Here is a 14,871-nt window from a genome sequence, read left to right as displayed (position 1 = left end):
TTGCTAGGCTTCAAGGGTAAGACTTCTCGGGAAGGCTTCTTCAACCTTCAGACACGGGCTCTAGCTATAGAGACAAGACTGGGAAGAGAGATCTATTTTATAGTAAGGATGAGATATCATGAGAGACTATAAATCAAGCTTATTATAGTGGATTCTCTCATTCCCAAGCCTCCATAGACGTAGGCCCAATGCCTAATCACGTAAATCTGTATGTCTATCTCTCTCTATTTCATCTGCATTTATCTACTGTTCACAGTTATGGCTATGCACCGACACTGTACAGCCGCACTGAATCAGCCGGGGCCCACACAACACCGATTCTAGCCAAGCTCACTAGGGGCCCACACAGCATCCATCCAAACCGAGCACCACCTTAGCGAGTCAGGGAGGGATCCTTCTCTCATTTGGCCTATTGACCAAAAAATAGCATCAACACTAATTATTACAACTTTCTCGAGCTTTCAAACAAAATGCAAAAAATAATTCAACTTTTTCAAATATCAAAACAAAAATAATTTTAGAAAATTATATTATAACAATATTTTAAATTTATAATAATTTTTATTCAATTTTTTCTCTCTCATTTCCTAAAATCCAATAAGGATAGTTCTATAGTCACTGAGGAATCCTCCTGATTGACATGGCATGCCACGTGCCATGTGGTGACTGTTAATTATAAAATATATATATATATATATTGAAATGGAATGCAACTACATTTTCTCACACCACATATCAATATGTGATTTGTTATTTTTATTCTTTTATTTAGATACACATATTGATGTGTAAATATGTTAGTTTAAATAGAAAGACAAATCACATGTTGGTGTGTGGTGTAGAAATGATAAGTATAATTTTTTTTTTTCATTAGGATCATTTTCATCATTCGTCTAATTTTGTTTCATTTTTTAAAAATAAAAAAGCTAGCCTCCTCAGTTAGGAGCCATCCTCGGTACCCAACGTCGATGGCTCTAACTTTTTCTATCAAATAAATATTTAACTTAAAGTATCTCATTATCATTCACAAACTATCTTATTAATATTCATAATTTTTTTTTTATCTCATCTCATTCCTCAAACATCTCCTTAATTTCGGTCTAGCAAGCAATTGTTTTAATGGGTCCAGATAAAAAGCCCTCGTCATTTATAAAGGGCTCAGGACACTAGTATTAACTTAGCCAAATGTTAGTGAAAATTGTAATTTAATTAATGTGTAAAAAAATGAACTACATTAGATTAACTAAACATAAAAGATGAGATACCATAAATCCGAAACACAAATCATATAAGGTTTCTGCTGTTCTCTCTCTCCCTTTTCTCTCAAGTCTCGCCTCTAGCAAAAACCAGGCCAAAAGAGGGGTTGGGGGGGGGGGTGGAGCTTCGACTCCTTCATCCCTTCTCCTATCTGTTTAAACCAGTAAAGCAGACAATGTGTAGTGATTTTTTTTCTCTCCAGTTTTTGTTGTGTTTTCCGTCCAAAGTGTGGCGAAACGCCGATATGCTATTCTCTAGAACCCATCAACCACCACACGCCTCGTTAAACACCACAAGCCTTTGTTTTACTCTATAAAAACAGAGCCCCTGTCAGTAACAACAGCTGCCCCTGTCGCAACAACAGCCCAAACCGCAAACCAACATCCATCAGCAATATGCAGAAATAACCCGTAGCTACCCATGTGAAGATCAGCAACCCCTGCACCTCCAAAAAAAAAAAAAAATCACTGCCACTACCTTCCACCACCAACCTCCAACCCACGCCACTAGGAACCGCCACCAAGCCTCGTTAAACGCCACCAAGCCTCGTTAAACACCACAAGCCTCTGTTTTACTTTATAAAAGCAGAGCCTCTGTCGCAACAACAACCCAAACTGCAGACCAACAACCATCGGCAACATGCAAAAACAACCCACAGAGAGAGAGAGAGAGAGAGAGAGAGAGAGAGAGAGAGAGACTTGTTGATATGTGAAAAGCTAAAGTCAAAGAGAGATTTGTTTTGCGAAGGATTTAGGGTTTCTCAAACTCCTTGGATCCACGCCATGGAGTCAAGGAATAACAACGATAAAAATGAATTCTTTAGAAATTGAAGAGCAAAACGAAAGCGAGAGCGAGAGTGAGTGTGGGGGGAGATTGATGGGGAAGGAGATTTCAATGGGGGAGGAGTCTTCGAGCATCTCAATCTTCTGATGGAGGAAAAACACAAAAACACACCGTTTGATGAAGATAAAATCTCTTCCGGCTCCATATGCAACAAAATCACTATTTTAATGAAACGCGCCATTTCATTTTTCATGTCAGATTAGTGCGCGATTTGATATGCTAAGCGCTTGCAAAAAGAGTTTTCCTTTTAATAATTTTCTGAGCTCACTTCGCACGGCTCCCTTTCGTTTTCCTTCCCACGGCCAAGTCTCATTCTTCCCTCCCTATCTCCCGTGTCTATCTCATACTTCCCTCCTTATCTCCAGTGGCTCTATCTCCTTCATCCCTTCCTATCTCGGGGCGAACCTACATTGATGCTTGCCCTCCCCCCAAAAAAAAAACATTTTCAAAAATCTTACTTAGTACTTAGTTGTCTAAGTTTCTTTTAGTTTTTCAACAATTTTTCATACTTACACCTATTTTTTGTCATTAATAAAATATTACATTCTCATTTTTTTTACATCTCATAAGAGGCAAGAAAATATCTTGGTCTTTTTTTATAAGCTATTTAATAAATTACAACCTTATTTTTCCTATTCATTTACAATAGACTATTTAGTTTTATCTTTACCTTCTATGAACTAATTTATTAATTTGGATTAGTTTTGTTAGTAAGTGTATATGTATTACCATCAAATTAACAATTAGGAGTAAAGGTAAAGATAAAACCACATAATTAATTTTTATCATTTACTTAATTTTTATCGTTTGTTTTAACAAGTCTCATGTAACTATTTTTATCATAATTTTTATCATTCACTTAAGGCTAATAGAGTTCAAGTGAGAGGTTCATATTAACAATTTTAAAAATTTAGTTATCCCTATCTTATATAATTAATGTTCAATGTCCGTTACATATTTTGCTACATTACAACCCCCCGCCCTAAAACAAAAGCACGCACCAAATTCCAGTTCAACCCCTGCCCGCGGCTCTGCTCCTTCCTCGTCCCTGTCTCCCGCACAGCTCCTTTCTCGCAGCTCTATCTCCTTTCCCGCAGCTCGTGTTGCAGCCCCCTGGCCACAGCTCCTCGTGTCGCAGCTCCGTTCCCGCAGCTACTCAAACCTTCTCTTCAGGTCTGATTCCAGCAACAGGGTAACATCCCAAGCCCTAGCTTCATCTCTGTCAAATATGAAGTTTCTTGGGTAGTTTTCTTTTTATCTACATCCAGTATGCATGGTTTCCGCCTTTTTCTAATAAAATCCTTTCATTAGTGTTCTTTTTTTGAAAAAAGTTTCTTGAATGGTCTATTCTGAAGGGAACCTCCGAACAGTTTTCTCCAGGCTTTTAGGGGACTTGTTGAATAATTATTTTTCGATTGACAGGGAGGGCCATTAGATTAACCCAAGGAAATGGCTACGCAATTGATTTTTTTTTAGCATATAAGGTTACGGATCTGCTATTGGAACTTCCGTAGGTTTTCTTTTTTACTCTTTTTTGATAAGTAATAAACTTTATTGAAACTAATGAAAACTAGGCAGAGCCCATGGACACAGGAACACCTAATTACATTCTAGAAACCTAAAAAGAAAACAAAAACTCATTAACATTCTCTCCCTTTATACAATACCAGAAAACCACTGGAAAAGAGAAGACAAGAAGAAATTCCCGATATCCCCCACTGCTCTTTTCTTGTTGTTAAAACATCTGTCATTCCTTTCCGTCCATAAACACCACAATAAGCACAATGGTATCATCCTCCATGCTGCATCCAGTTGAGAGCTATTGTGATTTCTGTTCCAGCAGGCTAAAACCTCCACAACCCTCTTAGACATACCCAACTCAGCCCAGCTCTACAAAGAATACCCACCCGTAACTCCCTAGCCACCTCACAATGAAGAAAAAGATGATGTTAATTTTACTCTCTTTTTTTTAATGAGTAAAAAAAAGGAAAAAAAAAAAAAAGAGAGTAAAATTAACATCAACTTAATTGCTGAAAGACTTATCTTTCGAGTGCATTTTAATTTTTTTAGTTAACAGGTTGCAATTACTTTGCTGACAAAATGGAAGGAAAAAATACTTGCTATATTTTATAGTGTCTGCAGTCACCCACGTTATTCGGTACTGAAACTTTGATGGGTACTTGGTATTTGTTTTGGAAGTCAAACTAAATATGAGATTGGTTTGGAGGTTGCTGCCCAGGTACTTTAGTCCTTGCCATTCCTTAGTCAAAAAATCAGAAAAGCAAAACAGAAACAGGAAGAAAAACTTAAATTTAATACAAGTGCTTATAGCAGCTACTGTTTAAGCTTTGCTCGGTGCTTATAGCAGCTTTATAGCAAGTGCTTATAGCTGCTGTTCTGTTGCAACGTTTTTTTTATACATCCTTATTATGCGCACATTTTTTTATTATGCACACATCTGATGCCTACATATGACTGCCTACAGATTGTAGACAAAATGCCTTGTTCTGTTTTATTTCTTTCAGCATGAACCAGCAACAGATTATAGAGTTTGCCTTGTTTTGTTTGATTGGCTTAAGAACACTTCTTACTCTTACCTACAAAAACTGTCACATTGCACCATCTATTTACCTTAACTGTCACATTGCTGCTTATAGAACAGCTTAATTATGTGTGTTTGTTTCCATTACTGAGCATCCAAGTTATAGAACAGCTTAATTATAGTATGAGACTTTGTTTACTGAGCATATTGGAATTATGAGTTTAGATCTGATTTTGTACAATTTTTACTTGAATCAAGGATGTCTTTCATGGTCAGACCAAATATTTGTGTGCAGACACAACATACAACAAGATTTTCTATATTTGAGATTACTTGATTTTGTATTTACTGAAGATAAGACACGTTCCCTACTATTTAGATTGAGCTTCAGTTGGATTTAGTTAATTGCTATTCGTGGTTCTCATACTTTGATATTTTTTGTAATGACAGCTATTTGGGGAGAGTCCTCAAGAGCAAGTTCAATCCTTATTGGTCATTTGTTCATGGTTTGGGTTTTCATTGTGAAATGCTAATGAATTGTTTGATTAATTTAGAGCAATGAGCAAGAATGCTTTGAGAAACAAGAAAAAAAGGGAGAAACAGAAGGAAAAAATGGCTGCTGAGGCTGCTGGTGTTTCATGATTATATGCAGGAATGCTTTGAAATGGCTACTAAATGCATCATATATGTTTGACGCACTGAAGCATGACTTTGATACTTCTGGTGTGAATGCCGCTGCAGTAGATCCTTCTTGAACAGGTTTCAGCGGGTATGGTTCTCGAGCGTGGTTCGGCTTACAATTCTTGAATAGTTTTGAGGTCGACAAAATAAAAGCATTCAACTATTAGCATGTATCCTTGTATGTGGTGCTTACTTTGTCATGCTGTTTTGCAAGAATTGTGATATTACTAGATGAGTCATAGATCTATTTATTTTAAGCAATATCGCTTATGGAAGAGTTCTTTTCAGCAGGGTCGCATATTGAAGGAGTCATAGATGAGTTCTCCATCTCAACCTTTTGACTGCATATGGTATTGTGAATGTGCTAATAATTTTTTTGTTAACATCTACAAAAACTGTCAACTAGAGATGCTAATTTTATAGATTGTTGGATTCAATTGATGAAAATGAATATGATTGATGGAGGCTATTGGATATTATGAAAATAAAAATAAAAAATAATTAAAGAAATATAAATAATAAAAGATAATAATATTTTATTATTATAGAGAGTGTGATGGCTAATCCAATGTATACTTCAAATTTTGAGTGATTAGCTAAAAGTAAAAAAAATTATGTATTAGTCAAATTTGATTGGGATGGCTAATTCAATGATAATGCTCTCACCTGCAGGGTCTTTAATCTAATTTTTAAACTGAAGGCTTTCCTCCTCATTCCAAAAAACCATTGGAACTTTCTGAAACATTCTCTACCACTGAGTGAGACAGTGGCAGAACTGCCAGCTGAATAACAGCTACTCGAAAGCCATTGCTGACAAAGTAGAGACCTCGGGACATAAGTCTGATGCCTATGGAAGCCAAGGCTACAAATGCTCCAGCGTTGGCACTTGCTGACACTGACATCAACTGGGATAGGCAGGTTCTTCTATTCATTTTATATGCTATATTTTTTTTTATCGGTACTATTTACTTCATCTTGTTCTCATGGTTTGCACGTGATATTGGTTGGTTCTGGCATTATTTGCTCATGTCGAGAATGTGATTGTATGGACGGTTGGATCGTTTCAGTGATTAGATTGTTATTTGTGATTGTTTATGTTGTTTTGTTTAATATCAAACTTCCGTTTGTTACAGCGTTGAAATATTTTTCAGACATTAATGTTTTCATATTCTCTTATTTGCACAGTTGAAAAATCTTACTTCATATTTCCTGCTGTTGCTTCTTTTTGTTGAAACTGAATTATTTTCAGTCAGAAAAAGGGCTCTGCATTATCCCTATGAAATTATAGGTGAATTGAAAAAAACGTAAGCATTTTCTGGAGCAATTGAAAGGAAAGAGAAACATAATGTGTACGGTTTTTCGAAATGATCTTGTTGCCACCATGAATACTAATTAGGTGTGCTGGTCCTCCTGAGTTTGTGACCTTCTGAGCAGAATAGTGTAGTGAGAAGGATCGAATAGTAGAATTCTGAAGTGAACAGAAATTTCAAGGACTGTCCCTGCACTGTTCGTGTAGGCCTATAATAATTAATAGGTGGGAATTTTGTAATCTAATGTTTTATATCTGATTTGATCAAGAATGCACTTTAGAAGGATGAAAACCTTTACTTTCTGTCTTATAAGTACATTTCTCTCCCCTTGGACACTCTTCAGTTCAGGGAGGGTCAACTCTATGACTTATATTGGGCTTAATCTGCCCTAAAAAGAAAACCCAACCAAAACTCAGCCACCTGCATCCACTTCTTTTCAGTTCAGTTAGTTTATTTCTCAATTGATTTTACATCACTGGCCTTCTATGTGGGAAGTTTCATTTTTTATGTGATAAAGTAGGTGTAGAACTAACAGTCTTTACAATCTTATTGGCCTCAATTTAGGTTGGACAAGACAAAGTTTCACATTATTGGGGCCATCCTCTTTACTGCTCAGTCAGCCTTGTTACATCCTACGGCAGTTGTAAAGACTAGAATGCAAGTTGCTGGTTCTGGTCTCTCTAACATGCGCGGTATATCAGTATTTGAACAGATATTGAAGACTGATGGTATCCCTGGCCTATTTAGGGGTTTTGGCACTTCAGCTGTTGGATCATTGCCTGGTAGAGTCTTGGCTTTAACATCACTTGAAGTGTCAAAAGATATGATGTTAAAATATACAGAAGGTCTAGATATGCCCGAAGCAACACGTCTTGGCATAGCGAATGGAGTGGCAGGGATGTTGTCAAATTTAGTTTCTTGTGTGTACTATGTTCCTTTGGAGGTGGTGGGTAAACTCATTCTTTCCAACTTTTATACAGTTTCTCCCCTTTTTCTTAGTCTAGAAATGAGGTAAATATATTTGGAAGGAAAGAAAAAATGAAAGGGAAAAAAAAGTTGGGCACACTCTTATTAAGGAGTACAAAATCTACAGCTGTTTTACAATTGCAATGTGACAGTTCATAAATTGTTTGAGTTGTTTTGTTCATGGACTGAATGACATATACTTGTGAGCTTTGTAGTTAGGGGCCAGCGTTTGGATGGACATTTTTCGTAAACATCTTGCATTATGCACGGTTTTCACATTGTTACCATCCACCTATAAAAATAAAAGTATTGTTTTGTAGAGTTATGTGCCTAATGAGCCTATGATGATGACTGATATATAACCAACTGCAATTGATGAATTCTCAGGTCTGCCAGAGACTGATGGTACAAGGGATTCCTGGGACGGCAGTCTGCAATGGACCATTTGATGTTGTACGAAAGGTGATAGAGGCTGAAGGGTTCCGCGGATTGTATAGAGGCTTTGGATTGACAGCTGTGACGCAATCCCCAGCATTTGCACTTTGGTGGGGTGCCTACGGAGCTGCCCAACACATGATTTGGAGGTTCATACAAATGTTCCGGTGGTCAACTATCTCTTGTTACGTCAAAATGTAGACTAAGTGCTCTCTCTTTATGGTTTCCTCAATACTGTAGGAGCTTGGGTTACAGAGATGATATGGACAAAAAACCATCTCATATGGAGATGGTAACAGTTCAGGCAACGGCAGGATTGGTAGCTGGTGCTTGTTCATCAGTTATCACAACTCCCATTGACACTGTAAAGACTAGACTTCAGGTGAAGTAATGTGTATTATTCTCTATCTGCATATAGCATCTTTGCTGCTCTGAAAGATAAAGAAATTACTCTTTCATATCTTATGCTTGGTATGGCAACCTGCTGGATATGTCACACACTGAATGAGTCAAGATTTAAATTTTTTTAGTCTATTTTTAATTGCTTGAATTTTTATTTGAACCTGGATCTCACTTACGTTGAAGGTCATGGATAATTTTGAGGGTGGAAGACCGTCAGTACTGAAGACTGCAAGGACACTCCTTAAGGAAGATGGATGGTGGGGCTTCTATAGGGGGTTTGGACCTCGATTCTTAAATATGTCTCTCTATGGAACAACAATGATTGTTACCTATGAACTTATAAGTATGTCTGACTCCCGGTTATCTTTTTTTTTTAAATGGTTAAATGCAAAGTCTTGCATTTTGATCAGCTTCTCTGTGTTGGGATGTGGTATTAATGCTTTGATCTACAACAAATATCTATACACTATATCCCTTGGTTAATGTGCAACAAGTGAATTTGAAGTTTGGTTTTGAAATCCTGAAAACATCACCATATTTTATCGAGAATGCTGGTGTTTCAAATAAATTTATTTTTCCCCACATTCTTTTGGTATTTACTAGGACAGAAATTGGTTTATTTTGATTCCAAAACAATTAACAGCTGAAGTGTTACTACTTGGTTCAGTTTTTTACTTAATTTTATGGATGAGAAATCGGTGATTGCAATTTTGCACGCGTGCCATTGTATCTTAAATTGGTTGTGGATAGGTTTTTACGGTGCAACTTACACTCTGTGTCAGCCCTTGTATTGACTAGGCCTTCCATCTGGTTAGCAGCTAACCTTTGTGCACACTGCTTTTGTCAGAGAGATTATCCGTGAGGCAGTAACAAGATCTCAAGCTGGAGGAGTTGCGAGTCCAACTTGGCTTCAGAAATGCTGAAGTTGTTTGAAGTGCAAGGAAACTGATTCTGGCGTGAGTTCCTGATGTGAGTTTTCCAATTTCTCCGACACAGAGATGGGGAGTGGCATTCTCGTCTTGCATTACACAGCACAAGAATGGTTAGACTCTCTTTAGTCGTTATCAGACAGAGGTAGTTCAATACTTCAATTCACTTCCTCCAATGTGGTTTACGGTGTTTTCTTGTAAATGTTACAAACCATTGAGCATTGCTCATTCTTCACTGTTATGAGGACATTGGACTGCAATTCATTGACTCCACCAAACGTATCGTGGGATTTGGAACGATTTTGTAAGACTTGTTAGACCATGAAACAGAATTGTAATTCAGCCACGCAGAAGGTTGATTGCTGGTGAATGGGCATTTAATCATTCTTAGAAGAGGAGTTAATTTTTCATAATCATTCTTTTGTAATTTTTCATTGGCAAGTCAATTTCATATTCATAGGGACATTACACAGATTAGCTCTTGTAGGGACAATCATATTTTCAGTCGAGGTAAAAATAACAGTTCTTCTAGGGGCAATCGGCCTGTGCAAACGGTGAGTAGTCGGCATGCCACTTCATCCATTACATTAGAGAGAGAGAGAGAGAGAGAGAGAGAGAGAGATCTTGATTCAGATTTTCCCTCTTTCTTCTTTCTTCTCTCCATTTCCCTCCCTCTTTCTTCTTCCCTATGTTTTTTCTTCTTAATTACTGTATTTTTGGTTTTGGTATCTTGATTGAGCTTTTCAATTCAAAACCCATGCAGCGTTGCTTTATTTATTTATTTATTTTGACACCTAACGCCCGAAAGAACGATCATCTTGAACATGGCAGTCCAACAAAAGTTCAAATTATATGAAAGAAATGTTCAAAACCAATGAAACATGTTATTGTTGTTGTAATCCCACCTATGAAGAGTTATAGAAAAGTAATAGAAACAAAATATTATTCATATTAAATCCATTTCGTTTTTTCGCCCAATCTAGAAGCAGAAGAATGATCACATAGTGTCAGGAAGACCCTCTATCAAAAGGGTCTCTCTCAATTTCAGTTTGGAGCCTGCCTCTGTGTCTCTCTTAGAACACATGAAATTGGGGCGTGTCAGAAGTGCTCGCGGGAAGGATCTCCCAATATCAGGGCTCGAGCTTGTCGGGACGGGGTAGTAATTGGCAAGAGTGACCTTGTCGGTTGTGGCAACAATGGACCCGAGCTTGAAGACTATTATGTCTATGGGTCTGGGGACCTCGACGGCGTCGTGCCTATCGGGAGCTTTGGCAGGTTTCTAGCTGGTAATCTATCGGGGTTTGGTTTAGATTCGAGTTTGGGTTGCTGTTGCTGGGGCTTGCCTCTGATGGGGGAGCTGGTCTTTGAGGGAGTTGGGGGAGGGAAATATTTGCAGGGAAAATAAGTTTGAAGAAAGATGGGGGTGAGAAGGAGGTGGAAAAGAATGGGGAATGAGAATGGGAAAGGCGAGTTTCGGGAAAATGGGGAAGACAAAGGGAGGGAGAATAAGAGTCAAAATGCGTTGTTTCATTCAAGCCCAAAATGTGCATTTTTTTTTCACACACAAGCAATGTTTGTGCACTGTTTATGCGTGCCAACTGTCTCTAGCATTTTTCTAAAAGTAATAGATGGTGATATGGTTTATTATAGCAAAATTATCCTTTCATCGTTCAAAACACTTCAGAGATTTTATTGTTAAGATTGTATTATATTATTTATTTTCATCCATCTTAATGATTATAATTATCATAACTAGATTGAGATTTTTGGAATCAGTTATTAGTAGTTTGATGGTGTAATGTTTTCATTTTGGCTGTTTTGTACAAGTGCATAAATTACGCATTCAATCGAATTTTGTGTACAAGGTATGTGAAGACAAACCATGATTGGGAAGAGACTATCTAATTAGTGTTATTCAAGTGAATATATTATATCCCTTGTATATATAATGCATATAATCGAATTTTGTGTACACAAGGCAGCGAGCGAGGGTCTTTTCCCTTTTTTATAGGCAATAATGGTAGGAGGGGGCGACCAAAGGTGGCTTCTCGATCTAGTTGTGATCATAACAAACATCGTATTTGCTAGAAATCGGATATGAAATGTCTAGATGATGAGAAGTCACACTCGTATCGGGTTTGAGTTATGGCTTAGACCCTAGTTCTACTAGAGAATTTAATGAATCCATAGAAAGCTAATACTAATAGTCTAAGGTAAGTACTGATTCAAACTATTTAGTGCTTGTCAAAGCACTTGAGAGTAAACTAATGAATTTTGAGTCACCATCATGGGTAGCAGTGTTTTTTTTTTTTTTTTTTTTTTTGGTTAGATATTTTTAAAAGAGTAATATAAGATATATACATATTTGATCTACACAGAAATTTTATATAATAAACTTTACATTCTGACATAGTTTAATGTGATATATCATATTATAAAATTTTGTTTATTGTAAATTAAATATAATATATTAACACCAGTATGTAAAATTACTCGTATAAGATTTGTGAATATACCTAAGATTTCTGTATTAGGCATGTAGTTTAGAGCGTACAAATCTCATCCAGACTCTTCAAAAAAATAAAACTCACCATTAAAAAAAAAAAAAACAAATCATATAAAATTTGTAATCCGGCGGTCCAAAGTAAATAGGGGCAATTGGGCAAAGCTGAACTTGTACTATATTAGGGGAATTTAATTTCCATCTAAAAACAAAAATAATTTTACAATATGACGTGATTTTATATGATTCGTTATATCTATTTTCTAACAAAAATAATTTTATAATTTGATGAATTATATCATATTACATCAGTTTACAAAATTATTTTTATATAATTCCTTTATAGTTAAAATATTTTATTTTTAAAAAAAAAAAATCACTGTCCGTTTTTAGCTCGGCCTCACCTGCCTCTCTTTCTCTCCACTCTATATACCCACGGAGAGGAAGAGATGGATTGAAATTTGATTTCTGAATCTGAATCTGAATTCAATTTAGCGTGACGCCAGCTTCTCTATAGGATCCAACTCTTCCCACCCTTCCCTTCTCTCTCCTCATTTTCGTAAAAGGTAAGCTCCTTTTCTCTCCACCTAGTCCCTGTATTGATCTTTTTTTATTTTTTGGCTCGGATCTGATCCCATTTTGAAAATTTGTATGAACTCAATGTGATTTGACTCTCAGATTTTTCAATTTATTTGTGAATTTCTTCTCTGGAATTTGAACCATATATAGGCCCTATTTGTTTGTTTGTGTTACTCATCAAACGATTCTATCCCGTATTCCTTGTGAAAATGGTTTTCTTGGATTTGAAAATGATGCACGGAAACGTAGACAAGCTAACGAAAATACTTTTGGAATGTATTGCAACTGCTGCAATTACAAAGTCCAAAATGGTTCATTTAGAGACCTACCTCAAGAAGTGCAGAAATTGCGCCAGCAGCAGAAACCCTGACAGGATAACAGGAAGTATCCCCTTTATATGGCATGGCCAATGCCTTGAGCAATGAAGAATATAAATCTGCACTCATCTCCTGAAACTCAGTACCGGAATGAATGCATGACGGTGTTTTCCATTAAAAATTAATAATTCAGTGTTCAAGAAATTAGCTTGGATGATCAAAAGAAGAAAGTAATATGACTGTGATATAGCAAGTGACAAACACTTCTTTGGTGTGAGAGAAACAAGTAAAAGATGGATGACATGAGTAAGAAAATAGTCTCACTTCTCGTAGACGGTGCAAGCTCTCCAAGTATCCACATGACATGAGTAACACTTCTTTGGATTTGCAGTGGAAAGCACGTATGGTAGGCATGCAGATATCGTATACAATGGAAGCACCCGAGTATAAACGAGAGTTTATATATATATCCAGGTTCTTGCACCCTTAGAAACTGTAATGTGGTATACAATTATAAACTCTGGTGTAAAGACTGATTAAACAATAATCACCACTATGGGGTGAGATCCGCTTACATCTTGTAGACCACCGTATGCCATCAGAACACCAAAATAACTGTCATATTTAACAAGATGAGAAGAAAACAATCTATATATATGTATACACACGCACGCACACACCTTACAAGAAAGCCAGCTGGAATCCTTTTATCACCCAAATAAAAAGGGGAACAGATTTTTTTTTTTTTTTTGAAGGCAAGATAGTTATGTTGTATTAAACTAAACAAAGAGAATCTTTGGTAGGCAGAGCTACCTTAGTTACAGACATATACATAGAGGAGGTGATGGCGATCAAATAAGGCATCACCTCAGCGAAGATCATTAGGAATCCTTCCAGCATTTCCTCATTCCCCATCCTCCCCTCCATATGGCAGGGAGAAAACCAAAAGATTAAAAAAATCAGCAGCACACAAATATCATGAACCCAACATTAAATTTTCACTTTACAAGATGGTTTCAAATTGTAATTGATGGGCTTCATCAGAGAGACATGAACTCACTCATTTAAAATTTTAGGTTGGGATGCATTTGCATCAGAAGGAATAGGAAACTTTGACAAAAATGGAAGCACAAACAACTCCCCCATAAAATGGCGCTGACTATATCTCTTGTTTTTTTTTTTTTTTCACTTTTTTGGCGCTTTTAAGCAGCTGAAGAACCATTACTAGAATTGCCCATGGGAGGACCCTGGGGGACCAAACAAAAAACGTAAACAACACTAATTGTCTAGAGAGATGGTTCAAAGACATTTATTGAGGAATACTGTGTAGTTACCGTTGACATGGAAATAGCACCAAGTCAGTTCATTGCGCTTTTTCTAGCTGTAAACAAATCCTCCCTCCATCCAGAAATTTCTTCCTGTGTATAATTAGAAGCAGTGACATGCTGTCTAATCAAAATGGTGAACAAGTATTTTGAAAACATTACAATACACTTTCATAAATTGCCAACACTTTGAATGACTTTCGGAGAAATTGAAAGGCTACTTGCGATCATTCAACAGAGGTGAGTCCAAGTGCCAAAAAGAAGGTCTTTGTAGAGAAAAACTAGCTCCTCTCTCAACCAAGGTGAGGTGAGTCTTTGTTGTGCAAAGGGTAGTCTCTTCAACGTGGTTTGAAGAGCAAAGCAGAATGGAGGAGGAGCTTAACATGTTATGAGAAGGCTTCACGTTAACAGAACAGGAAGCAGAGTTAGTGAAGGTGAAAAATGAAGCTCTACAAACTCTGGTAAATAAAGGTAAGAGGTGCCTCATTACGAAGATTAATGCTGATAGGGTGGTGAATAAGGAGGCTTTCAGAACAACCATGTCCAAGGTTTGGCGTCCGAAGGGGTGGATCCAATTCAAAGAAGAGGGAGAAAACAAAGTTGTAGTGGAGTTCCAGTTTGAACATGATAAGGCAAAAGTTCTACATGGGAGACCCTGGACCTTCGATAGGAGTCTAGTGTGCATTCAGAAGATTGATGGTTTGGTTCCTTTAAAGGATCTCACCTTCACCAGGGAAACTTTCTGGGTCCAGGCTCATGACATGCCTATGGCATGCATGACA

At 37.0% G+C, this 14,871-nt stretch overlaps 1 protein-coding gene and 3 long non-coding RNA genes across 21 annotated transcripts; 3 read left to right on the top strand and 1 right to left on the bottom strand.

The window, feature by feature from the left end:
• The first annotated feature begins 3,059 nt into the window (after nt 1-3,059).
• On the top strand, nt 3,060-9,778 carry LOC122317216 (solute carrier family 25 member 44-like). 18 transcript variants are annotated; one of them, XM_043134276.1, is made up of 10 exons: nt 3,062-3,273; nt 5,093-5,148; nt 5,295-5,411; nt 5,615-5,673; nt 5,996-6,237; nt 7,198-7,579; nt 7,987-8,183; nt 8,275-8,416; nt 8,620-8,779; nt 9,284-9,778. In XM_043134276.1, the coding sequence occupies exons 5-10, from the start codon at nt 6,167-6,169 to the stop codon at nt 9,304-9,306; spliced, it is 975 nt and encodes a 324-aa protein (XP_042990210.1). In that variant the 5' UTR covers nt 3,062-3,273; nt 5,093-5,148; nt 5,295-5,411; nt 5,615-5,673; nt 5,996-6,166; the 3' UTR covers nt 9,307-9,778. The 18 variants fall into 18 exon arrangements, with proteins under 18 accessions (XP_042990250.1, XP_042990210.1, XP_042990188.1 ...); XM_043134254.1 differs by having other exon boundaries at nt 3,062-3,292; XM_043134283.1 differs by lacking the exon at nt 5,093-5,148.
• A 72-nt stretch (nt 9,779-9,850) lies between these two features.
• LOC122317315 lies at nt 9,851-11,172 on the top strand. Its single transcript, XR_006244416.1, has 2 exons — nt 9,851-9,919; nt 10,349-11,172. It is a non-coding gene; the product is annotated as an uncharacterized LOC122317315 (long non-coding RNA).
• Nucleotides 11,173-12,246: 1,074 nt separating this feature from the next.
• On the top strand, nt 12,247-13,338 carry LOC122317207. Its single transcript, XR_006244393.1, has 2 exons — nt 12,247-12,434; nt 12,697-13,338. It is a non-coding gene; the product is annotated as an uncharacterized LOC122317207 (long non-coding RNA).
• LOC122317212 lies at nt 13,227-14,120 on the bottom strand. Its single transcript, XR_006244398.1, has 3 exons — nt 13,825-14,120; nt 13,340-13,379; nt 13,227-13,257 (listed from the first exon to the last, which is right to left on the bottom strand). It is a non-coding gene; the product is annotated as an uncharacterized LOC122317212 (long non-coding RNA).
• Nucleotides 14,121-14,871: the final 751 nt, after the last annotated feature.

Source organism: Carya illinoinensis, chromosome 1, assembly GCF_018687715.1.
Source record: "Carya illinoinensis cultivar Pawnee chromosome 1, C.illinoinensisPawnee_v1, whole genome shotgun sequence".
In the NCBI taxonomy this organism is placed as follows: domain Eukaryota; kingdom Viridiplantae; phylum Streptophyta; class Magnoliopsida; order Fagales; family Juglandaceae; genus Carya; species Carya illinoinensis.
Note: the sequence above shows the minus strand (reverse complement) of the source record. Positions and strands in the feature narration are given on the sequence as shown.